The sequence below is a fragment of the Echeneis naucrates genome, chromosome 12 (assembly GCF_900963305.1).
Source record: "Echeneis naucrates chromosome 12, fEcheNa1.1, whole genome shotgun sequence".
In the NCBI taxonomy this organism is placed as follows: domain Eukaryota; kingdom Metazoa; phylum Chordata; class Actinopteri; order Carangiformes; family Echeneidae; genus Echeneis; species Echeneis naucrates.
The window spans coordinates 20236535-20255087 of NC_042522.1; the positions used below are offsets into that span (position 1 = coordinate 20236535).

At 44.4% G+C, this 18553-nt stretch overlaps 4 protein-coding genes across 4 annotated transcripts; all 4 read left to right on the forward strand.

The window, feature by feature from the left end:
• The first annotated feature begins 497 nt into the window (after positions 1-497).
• LOC115052400 (NACHT, LRR and PYD domains-containing protein 3-like) lies at positions 498-4272 on the forward strand. Its single transcript, XM_029516477.1, has 6 exons — positions 498-527; positions 590-790; positions 839-2082; positions 2158-2331; positions 2412-2564; positions 2985-4272. The coding sequence occupies exons 1-6, from the start codon at positions 498-500 to the stop codon at positions 4270-4272; spliced, it is 3090 nt and encodes a 1029-aa protein (XP_029372337.1).
• A 1482-nt stretch (positions 4273-5754) lies between these two features.
• LOC115051906 (uncharacterized) lies at positions 5755-8908 on the forward strand. Its single transcript, XM_029515690.1, has 2 exons — positions 5755-5941; positions 6632-8908. The coding sequence occupies exon 2, from the start codon at positions 6639-6641 to the stop codon at positions 8262-8264; it is 1626 nt and encodes a 541-aa protein (XP_029371550.1). The 5' UTR covers positions 5755-5941; positions 6632-6638; the 3' UTR covers positions 8265-8908.
• Positions 8469-16935, forward strand: cfap53 (cilia and flagella associated protein 53). Its single transcript, XM_029515700.1, is given in 9 exon segments — positions 8469-8477; positions 13959-14085; positions 14088-14235; positions 14310-14483; positions 15019-15322; positions 15517-15735; positions 15954-16170; positions 16266-16368; positions 16449-16935. Coding segments are annotated over 9 exon segments (1539 nt in total). The 3' UTR covers positions 16687-16935.
• On the forward strand, positions 10056-12298 carry LOC115051917 (uncharacterized). The gene is made up of 2 exons (XM_029515711.1): positions 10056-11108; positions 11205-12298. The coding sequence occupies exons 1-2, from the start codon at positions 11037-11039 to the stop codon at positions 11757-11759; spliced, it is 627 nt and encodes a 208-aa protein (XP_029371571.1). The 5' UTR covers positions 10056-11036; the 3' UTR covers positions 11760-12298.
• Positions 16936-18553: the final 1618 nt, after the last annotated feature.

Genomic DNA, 18553 nt, shown 5'->3' on the forward strand with positions numbered 1-18553 from the left:
GAGCTGCGAACTGTTTAACATCCAATAATCTCTCCGAAGCTGGAGCTCCTTCAGGGTCACTCACTTTATTTAAATCTCCTCGTCACTGGACTCCGATCAGACCTGATTCTTATATGTTCCAAAACATTTATTCCCATGATGTTCCTCTGTCCCTGTGTCAGGTTTCTACGGTTCAGTATCTCTTCAGTATCTTTTCATGACTCACGAGAAAGTTGTTGAACAACAAGGTTTAATGATCTCAGTGAGTCATAAGGTCAATAACACTATAGGGAAGTTTTCACGATGAAACATTCAGCAGTGTTTGTGTTTTAGTGTCTTCCCTCTAACCCAGCGAGCAGATCAAACTAAACTTCAGATTCATCTGTTCTGCGTTCCAGAGCTGGACTCAGATGGGACACATCGGACTATTGCCCTGCACCAAACAAAGCTCCGGTCAAACCTCCAGAACAGGTTTCTGTGGATTCAGGAGGGATGGACAACCAAGAAGAAGAACCTGGATGATATCTTCACGGACCTGGACGTGTCCTGTGAAGACTCTGCAGGGACTGAAATCAGGAACGTCTTCACACAAACCTCTGGAATAATAAAGAACATCAGAACAGTCCTGACTCGCGGAAGAGCAGGAAGTGGAAAATCTTTTCTGGTGAACAAATATGTGTTGGACTGGGTTGAAAACAGAACCAGTGACCAGGAACATCTGGTGTTCCCCTTCAGCTCCAGCAGACTGAACTCTCAGAGCCACGTCGACTGCAGTTTGTCACAACTTGTTCGTACGTGTGTTCCTGAAGCGGTTCACATAAAGAAGGAAGTTCTGGACCACGTCTTCACGGTGTTACAGGAATCAGGAGACTCCAGCTTTGACAGGAGCGAATACAAAGTTCTGTTTGTGCTGGATGGACTGGACCAGAACCAGCTCCACCTGGACTTCACTGCCAATGAGAAGCTGCCTATTGACGTGACCAAGTCCACCTCAGTGGACTTACTGCTGACCAACCTGATCAGGGGGAATCTGCTTCCCTCCGCTCGTCTCTGGATAACCACACAACCCGCAGCAGCCAATCAGATCCCTCCCGAGTGTGTTGACATGGTGACAGAGGTCAGGGGGTTCACCGACCTTCAGAAGGAGGAGTACTTCAGGAGGCGGTTCAGAGATGAGGAGCAGGCCAGAAGGATAATCTCCCACATAAGGACCTCACCAAGTCTCCGGTTCATGTGTGACACTCCAGTCTTCTGCTGGATCACTGCCACAGTCCTGGAGCAGCTGATGAAGACCAGAACGGGAGAAGAGCTGCCCAAGACCTTGACCGAGATCTACACAGAGTTCTTTAAGGTCCAGATCAGAAACATCAACCTGAAGTGTGGAGCGGAGAAAAGCTTTCGGCACATCAGCAGCCTTGCTGAACTGGCTTTTCAGCAGCTGACAGAAGAGAGTCTGGTCTTCTGTGAAAAAGACCTGGATGAAGAAACCAGCAAGTGCAACGAAAGCTTTGCACATTCAGAGTTCTCACATATTTTTAAAGAGGAGCATGAGATGAAGAAGGGCACAGACAAAGTGTTCAGGTTTGTCCATCACAGCGTGTTGGAGTTTCTGGCAGCTCAGTTCGTTGTTCTGTCAGCCAGTGAAGCTCCAGAATCTCTCAGTGAGAAGCTCAGGGTCTCTGTTGACAAGGCGGTGCAGAGTCCAAACGGACACCTGGACCTGTTCCTCCGCTTCCTCCTGGGTCTTTCACTGCAGACCAATCAGACTCCCCTCCGAGGCCTGATGACACAGACAGGAAGTGGTCATGTGATAGAGTATGTGAAGAAGAAGATCAGAGAAAATCCATCTCCAGAGAGAAGCATCAGTCTGTTCCACTGTCTGATGGAGCTGAAGGACAGTTCTCCAGCAGAGGAGATCCAGCTGTCCCTGATATCAGGACGTCTGTCCACAGAGGAACTGACTCCCGCTCAGTGGTCGGCTCTGCTCTTCCTCCTGCTGTCCTCAGCAGACCATCTGGAAGTGTTTGACCTGAATAAATACTCGTCTTCAGAGGAGACTCTTCTGAAGTTGCTGCCTGTTGTTGAAGCTTCCACCACAGCTCAGTAAGTGACAGAGACATCTGATGGACAAAAACAAAAAGGTAATGTGTCTCAGTGTCCTCTTCACCTCTCCTTCAGACTGAGCAACTGTAACCTCTCAGAGAGAAGCTGTGAAGCTCTGTGCTCCATCCTCAGCTCCTCGTCCTCCAGCCTGAGACACCTGGACCTGAGTGACAACAACCTGCAGGATTCAGGACTGAATCTGCTGTCTGCTGGACTGAAGAGTCCACACTGTGGACTGGAGACTCTGAGGTCAGGATCCATCAGTTTCTACATGGACAGATGTCTTGTGTGTTGTGTGTTTAATGTGTTGTTTTGTCTCCCTGTTGAAGGCTGATTGGCTGTAACCTCTCAGAGACAAGCTGTGAAGTTCTGTCCTCCGTCCTCACCTCCCTGTCCTCCAGCCTGAGAGAGCTGGACCTGAGGAACAACAGGCTGGGCCTGAAGGGACAGTCGCTGTGTCTGCTGACGACGTCGTCGGTCAGGTGATCAACTCCACACAGTTCAGACCACATGATCCAAACATTCCTTCAGTCTTTATATCGTATCTGAAGTCCAAATGTAAAGACCCCAAATTCTATAGAACCGGTCCAGGTCTCCCTTCAGGTCCAGAGTCTGGACTCTGTCCCCTCGTCCATCCGACTCATCATGTCCTTAATGACAAACTGCAGAAGCTAGAGACGTTCAGCAGCAGATGAAGGATGTTCTGATGAAGGCTCATCCTTCTTCTCACACCGAACATCTAAATGTCGTTGTCGTGTTTGACTTGTGTATTTTGTTCTTATCTATGTGTTTTTTGTTTAGAACTACTCAGTGCAAAAGAAAAGTTTAGATTCAATCAGCAATGAGTAAAGGACACCGAAGAGAACATGGAGATGTTCACTAAGCTTCTGTTTCTCTCACAGGATCAGTAACATTTCATCTTCAGTCACATCAACATACGAGGACATGAGCTTCAGGAGGACTCTGATCAGTCCAGGATCTCCTGCTCTTTACCAGCTGAGCCCACAGAGAGGACACATCGGGACTGTGGCCAAAATGACTGTTGGTGAGAAGAACCTGAGCAAGGAGAACAAAACCATCCTCCTTGTTGGTGAAACAGGAGCAGGGAAATCTTCTCTGGTCAACACTTTGCTCAACTTCGCCATGGGAGTGAAGTTTGAAGACGACATCTGGTTTGAGATCGTAGAGCGAAAGACGAGGAGCCAGGCAGAAAGTCAGACGTCAGATGTGATCGTGTACGAGATCTTTGACTTTAAAGAAAACGTCCTGCCTTTTTCTCTGACCATCATCGACAGCAGAGGGATTGAACATGACGACGTCAGTCGCACATTGTTGGACTTCTTCTGTTTGGAGGACGGAGTTCATGAAGTTGATGTGGTTTGTCTGGTGATGAAGGCGACGGATCATCGACTGAGTGACAAACTGGCAGACTTTATCTTCAGTTCAGTGATGTCACTGTTTGGAAAAGACATGGAGAAGAACATCGTCTCTCTCATCACATTCTCAAATGGAAGAGAACCGTCTATTGTTCTTGAAGCTCTTGAAAATGCAAACATTAACTGTGCCAGAGACGAGAAGAATCAGCCAGTTTACTTCCTGTTTAATAACTGCCAGAGCGAAGACCGGACAGAAGACAGTCAAGACCTGGAACACGCTGATTCAATAACAGAGGAGGGAATCAAGCAATTTACAGTTTACCTGGAAAAAAATGAAACTCAAAAACTGAAGACAAGTGTGGAAGTTTTGAACGAGCAGGTCAGAATGAAAACCTTCATCAACAACCAGCAAGAAGGATTTAATCTGATCAAACTGACTCAGGAAGCTCTGCAGAAACATGAAAATGAGATGAAGAATGAGACTGCAGAAGTAGATGAAGAGATGGGATGTTCCTCTGATGAAGGAGAGCTGATCTTCGACAACAATACAAGACCAGAACAGAAACTCCTGACAGACATGGAAGAAACAGAAAAGAGAGCAACTCTTCAAAAAGACGCAGAAAATCTTGAGCCAGACAGAAAAATGTACGTTGAAGAGTCAAACCAACAAGTCAAGCTGGACCAGATCCCGCCGACAATGGATCCAATATCAACTCAAGGCCACCAGCACGAGGAGACAGTCCAGAAACTGGAGCAGATGAGAAGATTACTGAGAAAACTGGGCCGAAACAGAAGTGGAACGACCCAACACTGAGGTCCGGACCAATCGGTGGGATGTTTTAAAGTGCCCAGTGGACTGTGTAGATGCTAACTCGGAGCTAACTGCTGGTCCGTTTAAACAGTGGCAGCGCCCCCTGTTGGTGTTTCTGCTTGATTCTGGTTCAGAGTCCGCCTTCAGATCCAGGACCATCATGGTTTCCATAGTGACCAGTAGATGGCACCAACAGTCCCTGACTGATGGGAATCATCACTTCCTTATTTTTAAACTACAAAATAAATAAATGCAACTTCTGTTAAATAAAGTTATATATATTCTACTGTGTTTAAACTGGTTTTTAAAACATGATCAATAAATGTGATGTTTTCAGCACTGTGTAGTTTCATAAACAGGAACAGTCTGAATTCCACTTTGTTGAGTGAAAAACTTCTGACCTGGTTCAAATGGCTCCAGTTCATTGAGGGGTTCACGGACCAGGACAAAGATTTTTTGTTTTTGGGCCCATTTATTCTTTCATCAGACAGGCAGAGAGGAACGTCCTGCAGCACAGCTTCATTCAGATCCAAACCAGGGACCAGGACCGGACCGGGACTCTGAAGCTCAGCAGCTGTTCAGCTCAACTTTGGTTGGAAATGGACTTTATCTGTCGTATTTTGAGTTTTCTTTCAGTATTGAACTTTGATGAACAAACAGCTCAGACTATTCTCCTCCATCACAGAACTGAATGTCCTTCAGCTGCTCTTTAGACCTTTGATCGCTGTGTCACATTATTATTCCCATAAACCCATCATAAAGGGCTGGCTGGAACTGTAAGACTTCATAAATATAACTTAGCACATTGTTTCATGATTACTTCTGTGCTAAACTGTACAAATTGTCAGGTTTAAACCACCTAGAACATTATTAAGCACACAGGGAAGAAAGACAAGGGACAACAGTGCTCATTTTACTTGTAAGGAGAACAGACAGAGATGTTCAGTTACATTCTCTACCTGCTCTGACGTATCTCCTCTGTTCTCCCCTCTTTATTTCCTTTGGGTGGTCCCTAGTTACATGACGTTGCAGCTCTAAAGGTGGGAACACACAGCTGCATCGTAGTGGATAGATGCTTACTGTATAATCATATTCAAGGTACACCTCTGAAACATGACACACCAAACACTTTGAGGAGCTAGTTCATAACCGAAGTAATCTGGTTTCCGTCTCCTCCCTGTCTTCATGTTCTTCTTCGAAGGTCGTTGCTTATCTTCCGGAGGTATGATCTCAGCTCCTGTGAGAAAAACACAAGTTTCTGCATTCTTGCAGGGTTAGTAAAAGTTTAGCAATATTGTGATAATAATTTTATGTAAATTTATTCTAACACAAATACTGTAGAGTTGTGAAGAACACTTGGTGCTGTTTCTCGGTGGTGTTGGTGTAAACATAAAGAAGTGAACCGTTTTCCTTCAGCACACAGAAGGCAGGCACATATTTTGTGTGTCACGTGATTTCAGAGAAATTGTTCTCTACAAACAGGAAAGGTGCGGCTGTTGTTGTGCCATTCTGTTCTGAGTCGAGCCGACAGAAGTGTCTGACTCAAACTACAGACAGACCCAGAGCTGCTCCTTCAGGGACCTGCAACACTTTGTTTTTTGTGTTCATCTTTTTCAGGAGAACTGCTTTTTGTTGGAAGTTGCTGAATCTGACAGGCTGCAGAATTAAGCAGGTTTGAAAGAGAACTCTATGAACATCACTAAATGATAAATGATAAATGTAGACAGATTTAATCACCTGGTCTTTCCTCTCCTCCGTCTAAAGATGCTTCTGCTTTGTTGTTTGTTCATCACACAGAAAAATGAAAAATGAATTGATACTGAAGGAGACGGAGCTCAGCTAAGGCCTAAGGCCCAGTTTGCTGCTCCATCTTCTCCTCCAAATGTGTTTCTGCTTGTTTCAAAAAACAAGTCAGCTGACAGACAGACTGAAACTGGAGGCTTCAGATAATGATGACCTTTCAGCTATATCAAATAAACAAATAAGACAAATGAACATTTCTCTGATAGTAAAGACAGTTCAACTTTCAAAACACCAAACATTTGATCATCACCTTTTTGATTCTGGTGATGATTAATGTGTTTTTTTATGTTGTTTATGAGGACGGCATGAAACTACAAATATATTTGAAACTGGCTGCAAAAGTTAAACTCAAAGGACAAAGATGTTGGAATAGCACCACTGGCTTCACAGTGATGAGAAACTGAAGCGACGTGATGGAGAGTGGACACAAAGGACTCCTCTGTTTCCACGCAGACAGAAACATTTCATTTACAGACGAAGAACGCTGTTAAAAATGTTCTCCTTACTTCATTTGTTTTTTTGTTTTTTTTTACTCAGTTAACTCTCATTTCCTTTATAGGACAAATATGGATATCAAGGATTTTATTTTACAAAATGCCATCATTGATGACGGACCACCTGTCCGGTATCAGGTGAAGCCCCATAAAAGAAACCTTGATGCAGTAAATGACTGCGAGTCCAAGCTCAGGATATGGAGCACGGGTAAAAAAGACCCATCAACACAGAATAAAACCATCCTGCTCGTTGGAGAAACTGGATCAGGAAAATCTACCATGATCAACTCTCTTCTCAACTATGTCATGGGTGTAAAGGATGGAGATGACTGTTGGTTTGAGATCGTAGAGGAAATGCAAGAAGCTTCATCAGAAAGTATCACAGAAAAGGTGACAGTTTATGAGCTCTTCGGTTTTAAAGGTAAAAGCATCTCCTACTCGCTGACCATAATCGACACTCCTGGTTTTGGGGACACCAGAGGGATTGAACGTGATGCCATGATCTCTCGCACTTTACTTGATTTATTCCGTTCAGAAGAAGGGATTCATCAAATAGACGTGGTGGGTTTGGTGCTGAAAGCGCCTGAGAATCGTCTCAGTGACCGCATGAGGTACACCCTTGATTCAGTGATGTCTCTGTTTGGAAAAGACATGCAGAGAAATGTTGTTGCCCTCCTCTCACACTCAGATGGAATGCCTCCCAAAAATGCTCTGAAAGCTCTGGAGGATTCAAAAATTCGATGTGCCAGAAAGGAGAATGGACAGCCAGTTTACTTTCTGTTTAATAACTGTCTGAGCACAGAGAAAACGGAGGACACAGAGTTTGGATTAGGACAAGCGTGGCAAATTACAACAAGGGGGATGAAGCAATTCACCTCTTTCCTGGAAAAAAGCACTCCTCAAACACTGGAGGTAACTGTGAATGTCCTAAATGAGCGCATTCAGCTGGAAGCCTGCATCAACAATCTGGTAGAGCGGATGAAGCATATTACACTAAAGCAGGAAGAAATCCAACAGACTCAGAAACAATTAGAAGAACGCAAAGAAGAAGTTAAAAATGAAAAGAACTTCACCATAGAAGTGGACGAGCCCTATAAGGAAAAAACACCCATAGATGGAGGGACGTGGCTCTTCTGGTATGGAGGCGCTGTCACCTGTTCTACCTGTGAGGAGAACTGTCACTATCCTGGATGTACGCTGGCCTGGTCTCCAAAACACTGTGAAGTCATGAAAAAAGGCCGCTGCACTTCATGTACCAACAAGTGTCCTGCATCAGATCATGTGAAAGAGCAAAAGATCTATGTGAGCAAGACAAGGAAGGTGACAAAGACCCACGAAGAATTGAAGAAGAAGTATCAAGAAGGTCAGCAGCTGTGCGAGAACCTTCTGGAAAACCTTCAAACAGAGAAAGAAAACCTGGAAAGAGAAAGGAATAATTGGCTGGATCAGGCCTTCAGACATGTAATCTGTCTGGACCAGAGCGCCCTGAATTCTAATTCAGTGTCCACTGCAGCCCACCTGGAGCTCCTGACAGAGATGATGGAGGAGAGAGGAGACCAGGAGAAGGTCGAGAAACTGAAGGAGATATCAGCCAGAGTGGATGAAGGAACCAAAGCAGCTCTGCGCTATTGTTTCACATACCTTACAGATAAAGGCAGTAAAATCAAAGCAATGTTGGCAGCTCCATTTCAGAGATAAATAAAGTGCATCACAAAATCTGACGTGAATTTAAGCTGAGGTGACATGAAGATGTACTCTGTTCCTCTCAATCAACCTCTCTGCTCTGACAAATTCAACAAAAGTGTTTTTCAGTAAAAGATACAGAAATACGCCCACACCACAAAACAATTTCTACCATTTGATTTATTTTATTTTCAGTATCTAATCTAAGTTGTGATTCTTATGTTGTTGGTGATGGATAACTCAGCATTCCTCTGATTTTCTCAGTCAGTTGGTCAGATCAGTTTGTACAGACAAACTCACTGCAGAAATATTCTTTATCCAACGTTTCACTCATCAGATCTACTTCACGCTGTAAAATTGCTGCTTCATGAGTTTACTCAGTCTTTGCTGCATCATCAGCTGAGGTTTCTGCTGAACTTGAATCCATAAACATCTTTGTTCCTGAAACACTTTGACTTTATTGGAGTCCACCATCAGAACCAGGACCATCATGGGATCAGTGAATGTGGGTCTTCATCTTGTTTGAAAGTTGATTGCGTTTCTCTCTCTCTCTCTCTCTCAACCCAACCGGTCGAGGCAGATGGCCGCCCCCCCTGAGCCTGGTTCTGCTCGAGGTTTCTGCCTCTTAAAGGAAGTTTTTCCTGCTCATCAGGGGATCTGTTGGGTCTCTTTAAATAATTTTATAAAGAGTTTGGTGTAGACCTGCTCTGTATGTAAAGTGCCTTGATGTAACTTTGTTATGATTTGGCGTTATACAAATAAATTTGATTTGATTTGATTTGATTTGTTTCCATAGTTTCAGGTGTGGTGACACAGCTGGGCCTAACATGAACACGACAGATATTACCAGGAAGAGCCTGAAATTTCTTTAGTCTGACATTGGTATGACCTTTGACCTCCTGGTTCACCTGGTTCAAATGACCGTAAAGTCAGTCTGAAGGTTTCAGGTTTAAATGACACTGATGTTCCACCGGTCAGCTGACAGGTGATGGACACATGGAGTCAGAGGAACACGGGGGTTTTTCTCAGACTGTCTACAGTGTCCCCATCCTGTGTTGGTGTCTCACAGCGTCTCCACCAGATCTTTTCTCTGGATCTTCTCTAACAACATCTTCATCAACTTCACCGGCTGCTCGCTGTTTTCCACCATCCTGTCGACTGTTTCCCACCTGTTGGCCTTTTCCAGGTGACTCTTTTTGAAGGATGCACAGTTGCACAGAAACCACTGGAACTAAGCGAATTCTTCGTCTCTCAGATCAACCAGAGTCTGCAAAATCTTCTGTTTAGTAGTCGCTGTCTGCACCTGAAGAAATCAGACCAAGTCTTAGAAATCAATCACAGCAAAAAAAACAAAGTAACTCCCAATGAAAAAATGTTTTAAAAAATGTAATGATGAAAAATAAAACAATAAACACAATAAAGATTAAAGTTGCCCATATAAAACTATATGGAATATTTAAGACATGAATGAAAACTTTAGTGAAAGAAATGCTGATCTTTATCTGTCAGGTTTTGAGTTAATTCTGTTCTGTCCTTGTAACTTCCTGTTTTATTTTGTAGTCCTGGTTCCTTCGTGTTCCCCGTTACTTTACTTCCTGGTTGTGTCCCATGTTGATTGCCTTCCCTGCCTTAATGTGGATCACCTGTGTCTTGTCTAGCACTGTTTTTAAGTCCTGTTTTCAGTCTAGTCCTTGTCGGATCCTTGTTGCTTGTCCATGCCCTGTCGTTTTCTTGTCATAAATGCAGTTCAGGTTAAAGTCCTTTTTTTTTTTTTTTTTTTTTTTCTTTTTTTTCTTTTTTTGTCACCTACCTGGTTTCTGGCTCCTGCAATTGGGTCCTCCAACGCGCACTTCACCGCATTTTCGGCGTGACAATCTGATCAGGAGTTCTGCTCATTCAGCTCCAAATATTCTGTCAACACAATAAAGTCACACCAACTTCTCCTCACTGACATCTGAATTATATTTACCTCTTTTCCTCCAGCGATCTTCTGCAGCTCATCTAATATTTTTTTCATCCTGGGTCCCGTCTCTTTAAACTTTCTGCTGAATGTAGCAGCAGGAAGCTCACCATGTTGTTTTCCTTTTGACTCCATGTTCATACTCAGGCAGAAAAGACAGAAGAAAAACAAAGTACTGTGATGTAGTTATTATTAAATGTGTACTGTTATGTTGACCTGATGAGTCCTGCTGTACTTCCCCGCTGAGACAGATATACACAACATACCTGGTTGTGTAGGTTGGCCTCTCCACATAAAGGACAAACACTTGGTGCATGTTGCCATTCCAGTCGTGTTTTTTGACCTCTACAGAACAAACAGAACTTTATTTGGGACAGAGAGCACCACGTTGGACATGAACAACACACAAGGCAAGTCAAATGTCTTTGTTTAGCAAAATTCATACACCAGTAAATTCAAAGTGCTTTACAGAGGCATACGATTACACAAGACATCTAAAATCAACATCTTTGGTCACAGCTGATAATAAGAAAAATAATCTGCTCCTTTGGATTTTGTCTTTGGGCCTCTCCAGATTGTTGGCAGTGGGGGCGGGTTTAAGGTGGACTCTGGACGCTATAGGTGACCTGTTCACTGTGAAGGGTTAGGGTTAGGGTTAGGGTTAGGTTTGTCTTAATGTCACAATTAAGGTTTGTCTTGATCATGAGGGATTTTCATTTGAATTATGGTCACAATGACTGAGTGTGTGGAACTCTGGGGGAATCGTTTGTTCAGAGTCAGTGCGTAAATGTGACTCTGGTCATGTTTCTTGAAGCAGGACCTTCAGAATGGCGGCTGTGAGGACGAAAGTGAAGCAGATCGACTGTGAAGTTGAGCTCAGTGAAGCTGCAGAGATGCCTGTGAGGAGAATCATCTTCATCATCAGTCTGAAATCTGCTGATCAGAGAGCAGCTTGTTCTGCTATTGGTCATATTTGTCCTCTGTTTGTCTTTCAGAGTCGTGATGCTCCAGAAACATTTGGTCTGCAGACTCCGAGGAGAACCCGTTGGTCTGCTCGGCGCCCTCATGGCACCATGTGTGTTTGTGATGAGATACCTGGAGAAAATATGTTTGCAAAGATGTTTAACTACTATCAGCCCCAGATGGCTGAGATTGACCAGAAACTTCAGAAAGTCTCTGCAGAAGTGAAGGCCAAACAAAAGACAAGACGGAGAAGAAATGTGTTTGTGTCGGTAATAGCTGCTTTGTTCGTTAGTTTCCTTGCTGCTGCTGTAGTCTTTACTCTCAGTCGCAAGAAGCAAACAGAAACAAAACAAACAGAAAACCTCATAAAGTATTCAAACAATTTAATAGAGGAGTTCAGGAACATGGCTGAGTTACTTGAACTAGCTCTGAAATATGACGGTGCAGATTCCAACATGATTCAGGAGCTGAACAACATGCGCTCAAAGCTCAAAGCAGTTACGATTTTAGATGAGATTCCAGTGATGAGTGATCAGTGCACAGATACGTGGAATAAATTATTAAAGATAAGTGCAGAGGTGGTGTGAGAGCCATGTTTGGGTATGTTTTTAATTTCTTTTTGGTTTTAGCCTCCCACCACTTGGAAGGAGTGGTGGCACTCTTATTTTGAGAGAGGTCAAAGGGTACATAATTAGGGTGGTGAATCTATTCAGGTGTTCTTCAGGGACGAGGAGAAAACTGTTTTTTGACAGTGTGGTATTGTGTAAACGAAAAGGAAAGATGTGTATGATTTTGAGTGAAAATAGAAACGTAGAGCATGTGGATGCAGTTTGTTGAGTTAAAAGCAAACTGTGAGTACAGTAAATTTACTTTATGGAAACAGTTTTGGACATTTCCTTTTATTTCACGCATCATAAACAAGTAAAATCCTGCAACCAGTGGTGGCCTTCTTTTTGGTACACAAAAAGGGACAGCACAGATGGGGCTTCAGAGACATAAAGCTTGTATTTTAAGGTGAGAAGGTTCTTCAGGATTTGATTCTGACTGTATTTAAACTGAGTTCTGGTTTGTCATATGTCTGTGGTGGAGGTGGGTGTACACTCTGTTGTGTTGAAAATGAGGGCAATGGGCCCCCAGTTCTAAAAAAAAGTTTGATGATTTATGTGGGTTCAAAATTAGCTTCTTCTTCTTAATCTTACTTTTCTTGTTATCTAAAGCTATATTTTTCTCCATTGACAGTACACATTAACAAAAATATATGGTGAATTTATTTTTACTTGCCACAATAACGTCTCCTCTGGACAAACCTTCTGAAACTGTTTCTCTTTTCCCTCTGGGCCACACTCCAGAGTGACCTTTGACCTCTGGTCCTCTATAGAAGCGACAGAGTTGGGATAAATTGTACATGTGACACTGATCAATTTATTATTATTCAAACTTTATTATCATGGCGGGGGGCATTTACAGATGAACTCATAAATAAACAAAGAATAAAAGAAAACAAATACAGAGCAATAATAACTGGGGTGGAAATTCAACCAGGAATTAGTTAGTAAACATGAACTCTAAGTTCAAAGGTTACATCAGTCTGGTTTTTTTTTTTTTTTAACTTTATTTAATAATAGCATAGATTACAAGTTTGCATATCTTGGACATAAAAGTCACACTATGCAAAGATTATAAAATTGCAGATCTTCGACACAAAACAGAAGCACAATAAGACATAACTTGCCAGGGGGAATAAGGGTCTTACAGGAAAATGCCAAAATGTTTACAGACATTCATGTTTTTGATTGCCTTTAGATTAAGAGAAAATTGTATGGATTAGATGTACTGCTTGATCTCACTGTGAAAAGCAACAAAGAATGTGAAATGTGAATGTGAAATTTAGCCAAAAGAATGATGTGATTGATAACAAATGTTTAATTGGGCTTTGTCTTATTTCTATTATAGTCAAAGAGACCAAACAGCACATCCCTCCAAAACTGTTTAAACTCTTTTTCAATATTGTTGGCAATAAAATTACAGATATCGATCCAAAAGCTTTGGACAATGGGGCAGTGCCAAAATAAATGAGGAACTGTTTCAACATTCGCAGAACAGAAAGTGCATTTCACATCAATGTCTCTTTTGAATTTCTTTACAATATGATCAATAGATGGGTAAAAGCTATGAATTATTTTAAAGGAAACATCTCTAACTTTGTTAGTCAACAGGTATCAGTTGGGGAAGAGCCAGACCTTCTTCCAGTTATTCCAATACGAGACCACATATGGAACTGTAATGACATCCCTTTTAAACCTAATCACTTTATTATTCTTACTGTGGTTGCAGGACGAGCAAATCTTACTAAATGTGGTGTCAGTCAAAGATAACAGGGGTAATTGAGATCTGAATAACATGCAAATACCAGAAGAGACCGCTCCAAAAACTGACACAGGAATAATATTCTCTTCTAGAGACGACCCACCCTGTTCAATAACTGAGCAGTATTCGATAAGAAGGGATTTGTGTTTAAACAGTATGTCCTTGTTGTTCCATATTTGATATTTAGTCTGTTGTCTTTATGATGGCTCGGTCACCGCGGAGCATTGTGGGTAATGAAGTCTTCTGTTGGTTCTCCTGGTTCTTCGGTCTTCCCGCCATCAGAGGGCGTTGTCGTCCCCGTGACGCCATCTTGTTGTGGCGTTTCCATGGTAACGCCCACCTGTTCTGTTTGTGAAGTTTGTTTTGAAGTTGAAGAAAAAGAACACGTTTCCCGAATTTAAATGATGAACCAGAGGAAGACCAGGACCCGGACCCGGACCCGGGAGTCCACCGGACCGACGCCCCGTTCTGCGGCCGAGGTGAGCTGCTAACTGAAGGGTCACTTTAAAGTTAACTCGACAGAACACAGACTTTGTCTTTCCAGATCCCGGAGCTCACCAGCTGCCAGCGGACCTCTGACGTCAGGAACCGGTGGCTGAAGGCTTCAGACCAACACTTCCGGAGAGGAGCCATCGAGAGACGAGTGAGAGCTGCGGAGACAGAGCGGGAGGCCGCCCTGGACCAGAGGAGACAAAGGTCGGTCTGCAGAGGCGTCTGGAGGGCTGTGGGACGGAAGGTAACGTGCTGCCCTGCTCTTTCTGTGTCTTCAGGCTCAGGAAGCTGCTGGAGGATGAAGAGCAGCAGCTGCTGCGGGAGCTGGAGGATCAGGAGGAGACGATGGAGGAGAGGCAGACCAGGATGAGAGACAGAGCCAGGCTGCTGAGGGAGAGGAGGGAGAGAGAGAGACAGCAGCTGGTCTCAGACAAGATGGAACAACTTTTCATGTAAACACCAGCCTCCACTCAGGATCTGCTCCTGATTCTGATTCAGTATCATGTCAACCATTTATTCTCCTCTTTCCATCTTGGTGAAATCTTTTATCTCAGCCGTGTTTTGATGGCGTAGTGTTTAGGTCTGTTCCCCACAAGGAGGTCCTGGTTGGGTTCATTAGTGACTCTAAACTGTCCGTAAGTCTCAGTGGTTGTTGGTCTGTCCAGGCTGACCCGCCCCTCACCCAGAGTGAGCTGGGATTGGCTCCAGAACCCCCCGTGACCCGTGGAGGATGCATGAATGTTTTCTGACATCGGGCAAAGTGAAGAATCATTTATTCATTACATAAATTAGTATAAAATGAATATGAATTCCCAGCAGGATTTATTCATCAAGGTCAGACCTTAACCTGTGTCTGGGGTCAAATGGAAAGTTTTATGTTTCAGATTTAGTTTGAATGAAGCTGCTGCAAAAACAAACAGGATAAATACAGATGCAGTGAATAGGAGTCAAATGAGAGAAGTGACTGTCGTCCCTCCTGGTTTGCAGAGATCAGTGTGAGGAGCTGAGGACAATTCAGAACTGGCGCCGAGAGCAGCAGGTCTGTGCAGAAAGAGCAGCTCAAGTGAGAAGCCGACAAGAGCGGCGGCAGCAGCAGCAGGAGGAGGAGCAGCTGTTTGATGAGCTATGGGAGGCTGACCGGCGAGCAAAAGACGACACAGAGCGGCAGCAAGCACAGAGGCAGTGGCAGAGCAACCAGGAGCAGCTGGACATCCTGAAGACTCAGATGGAGGCGGCTGAGCAGCAGAGACAGAAGGACAAAGAGCTGAGGGAGGAGGAGGCGCATCTCATGGTCTGTATCCGAAAGTCAGAGGCCACTCAGGTTTTAATAACATGTCTGTCACGTTCAGTGAGATGGCATCACACCTTCATCCAGTCAGATTTCAATCTGTCCGAATTACTGATGCACCCAGACAGGTGGGAGCTCAGAACTGCTCTCATGTTGACAGGAAGTACTCAATTCCTCCTCACTGTGTTCTTGTCCAGAGGCAGCAGCAGGTGATGCAGCTCCTGCAGGAGCAGCGGGAGAAGCAGCAGAAGCTGCAGGTTCAGCAGACCAGACAGCAGCAGCTGGCTCAGGGACTGAGGATGAAGATGAGGCGTCTGGCCCGAGAGCAGCAGGACGAGCTGCAACTGGACATGAGGATCCTGCAGAAGCTGCTCCAACAGGAAACTGACGAGAGACAGGAAGCTGCCCAGAGGAAGGTAAACACACCTGAAGTAGTGCTGGAGCAGTACATCTGAGTGTGGCCACTGGAGGGCATCAGCGATCAGTTTAATAGGAACAGCAGCTTGGGCTGTAATAATGTCCAGGAAGTGTCGTTGTTGTGGAGGAGGGAGAGTATGAACAACAAACAAATACAGGACACAGCTCAGACCATACTCCAACACTGTGACCTTTGAACCCTGCTGTGTGCTGTCAGATGGAGCTGCGTGAGGAGCAGTGCAGGTACCGACGTTTCCTGGCTGAGGAGCTGCAGAGACAGAGAAGGGAGGAGCAGGAGACAGAGCAGCTGATGGAGGACAAGCTGAGGGAGACCTGGACTGTGAGAGAGGAGCAGAACCGCCTGCAGCGGGAAGCCCGAAACAGGCTCATGGACCAAGTCCTGGAGGCCCGGCGCCTGCAGATCCAACAGAAACGTAAGAAACCAAGACTGACAGGACAAGGCTGTGACAGAACTGCAATGTAAAAACTTCACATGTATCTTTGTGTGTGTGTGTGTGTGTGTGTGTAGTGGACCTGAACCTTCAGAAACAGATCGATCTGACTAGAGAAAGGGAGGAGCTGAACCAAGTGGTTGAGGAGATGAAGGTGAAGGATGAGGAGCAGAAGAGACGGTACGTCTTGTTCAGTTCCTGCTGTTCTCTGAGACATTGTCCCTGTCCACTCAGACTGATCTGTCTCTGCTGGTCCGCAGCCACAGAATCACCTGCCAGGTGTATCAGGACGAGCTGAAGGCTCAGATGGAGCATCAGCAGCAGCTCCGGTCTGAGGAGAAAGCTCAGGCTCAGAAGGAACATCAGCAGGGTCTAATCTTACAGCAGCTCTACGACCACAAGAAAGAGCAGATTCTGTCCAGACCCATATCCCACACCACCACCTCCCATCCTTTCAGGAGAGCAAGGGGGTCCAGATCTGCACCCAGGCCCACCTGAGCCTCACATAGACCAGCTGGATTCCAAATGCAATGGGCCTCAGTGCTGTTTGTCTCTGATTGATCAAAGTAAAGTGCTGTGTTGACAACATCTCTTAATATCCTGGAGCGGTATAACAGAGATGTTACATCATACCTGCAGCTCAGGTGTCCTAGTGTCCTGTGGCCTGTTGGGTAAAGTAGTGTTTAGTGAAGGAAATGGAGGAGGGTTTTATTGTGAAAGAATATCCACAATCACAATAAACTAACATGATCCTCAGATCCTCAGACACATTTATTTCCAGCCTGTGACTCACTATTTCATGTTTGTCTTCAGGTTACAACAGTTGACTCAGGTGAACTTCACCTCAGCTTAGGGTGAAGAGTCACATCACAGTTGTGAAATCATCACTTCACACCTGGATACAAGTAGGACAAAAAAACCAACACCTCAACACTGCAGAGAATAGCTGGAAACAACAGTCTGATGATCCTGATGTTGACAGGAAGGAACCAGGTCAAAGTCAACACACTCACCTCAGTTAGTCATTTCAACAGTGTGTGTTTCTGTGGTTCATTGTGTCTGACAACTCATCTGTTTTAGACACATCAGTTTTGTGATGCTCCAACAGGTTTGTTCTGTGACAGACAACAGATTAGTTTGTGACTCATAACCCACCCAGCCACGGTCCTACAGTGAACTGTCTTTATTAAGTCACATATATAATTAGCTGAGGTCCTGATTTATAAATGTATGAGGTAAAAACAAATGAGCGAAAGTGGCTCTAACAAAGTTTTAAAACTTCTCACTGAGTTCTTTTCTCATATTAAGCTGTTGACAGTGAGTGACTGAACCACATCCTAGATTTGTTATAAAAGGTTGAGAGGCCACAGAGACCGGAACATGGTTCAGCCTGAACCACATCACAGTTCAGCCAGCTCATCTCTAACTACCACCCCACACACACACAGCCATGGGCTGTTTCCTCCTGTTTAAAGCTCTTTGTATCGCTGCCTTCACGGATGCAGCCGAGGTGTAATACCTGAGGTGGGCGGTGTGACTTGGTGTCAGAACTGTCAGCAGGTAAACACCTCATACCAGCAGCAGGAGTGGTTTGGGAGTGGACTCATTACCTGCTGTCAGAATAATACTTATGCTCAGACAGGTCTGAGATATACTGCTTCCCACAGTCTGTACGGAACTTGGACTGTGACACTGAGGACGACCTGGATCTGCCAACGACCCTGAAAGGATGGCAAGTGATTACTACCCCTACTCCAAGGTAAAGGTCAATTATAATCTTCTACCTGAGCCACCCTCTCCAGTTAGAGAGGAGGGTCAAAGTTCATAGATGACTCTGTCCCTGTGTTCAGTCCAGAGGACAGAAGGTTAGAGATAACACTCCTGAACAAGGAGACAGAGTCCAGATTCAGGTTTACTGCTGCTCATAGATGCAGCATTTAACTGAAGCATAAAAACAGACTCAACATCAGCGGGATGTCAAACGTAACGTTTGAATAAAGCCACAAAGTAAGGATTAAAGATGGAAGTCAAGAGATAAAAATGTTTTTTCTTCTGTAAATTCTGAGCAGCAGAACTTCACTCTACCCTATCCAACTGGATCCTACATTTCCCATAATGAACCAAGCAGGTCTGAGAAGGGGTGGGGCTTCTCCACAAAACACCTCCAGAACTGACATGTGAACCTCACCTGAAACACTGTGGAATCACTGGAGGAGGATGATGATGCTCATTCTGCCCTCACCTTCATCATCTGAAGGAGGATCATCAGCCCCCAACATCACCCATCAGTCTGTGACCTTTTTGGACTTCAGTACAGTACAGTCTGTCAGTCAAAGATTAGCCCCGCCCCCCAACCCCTCCCCTC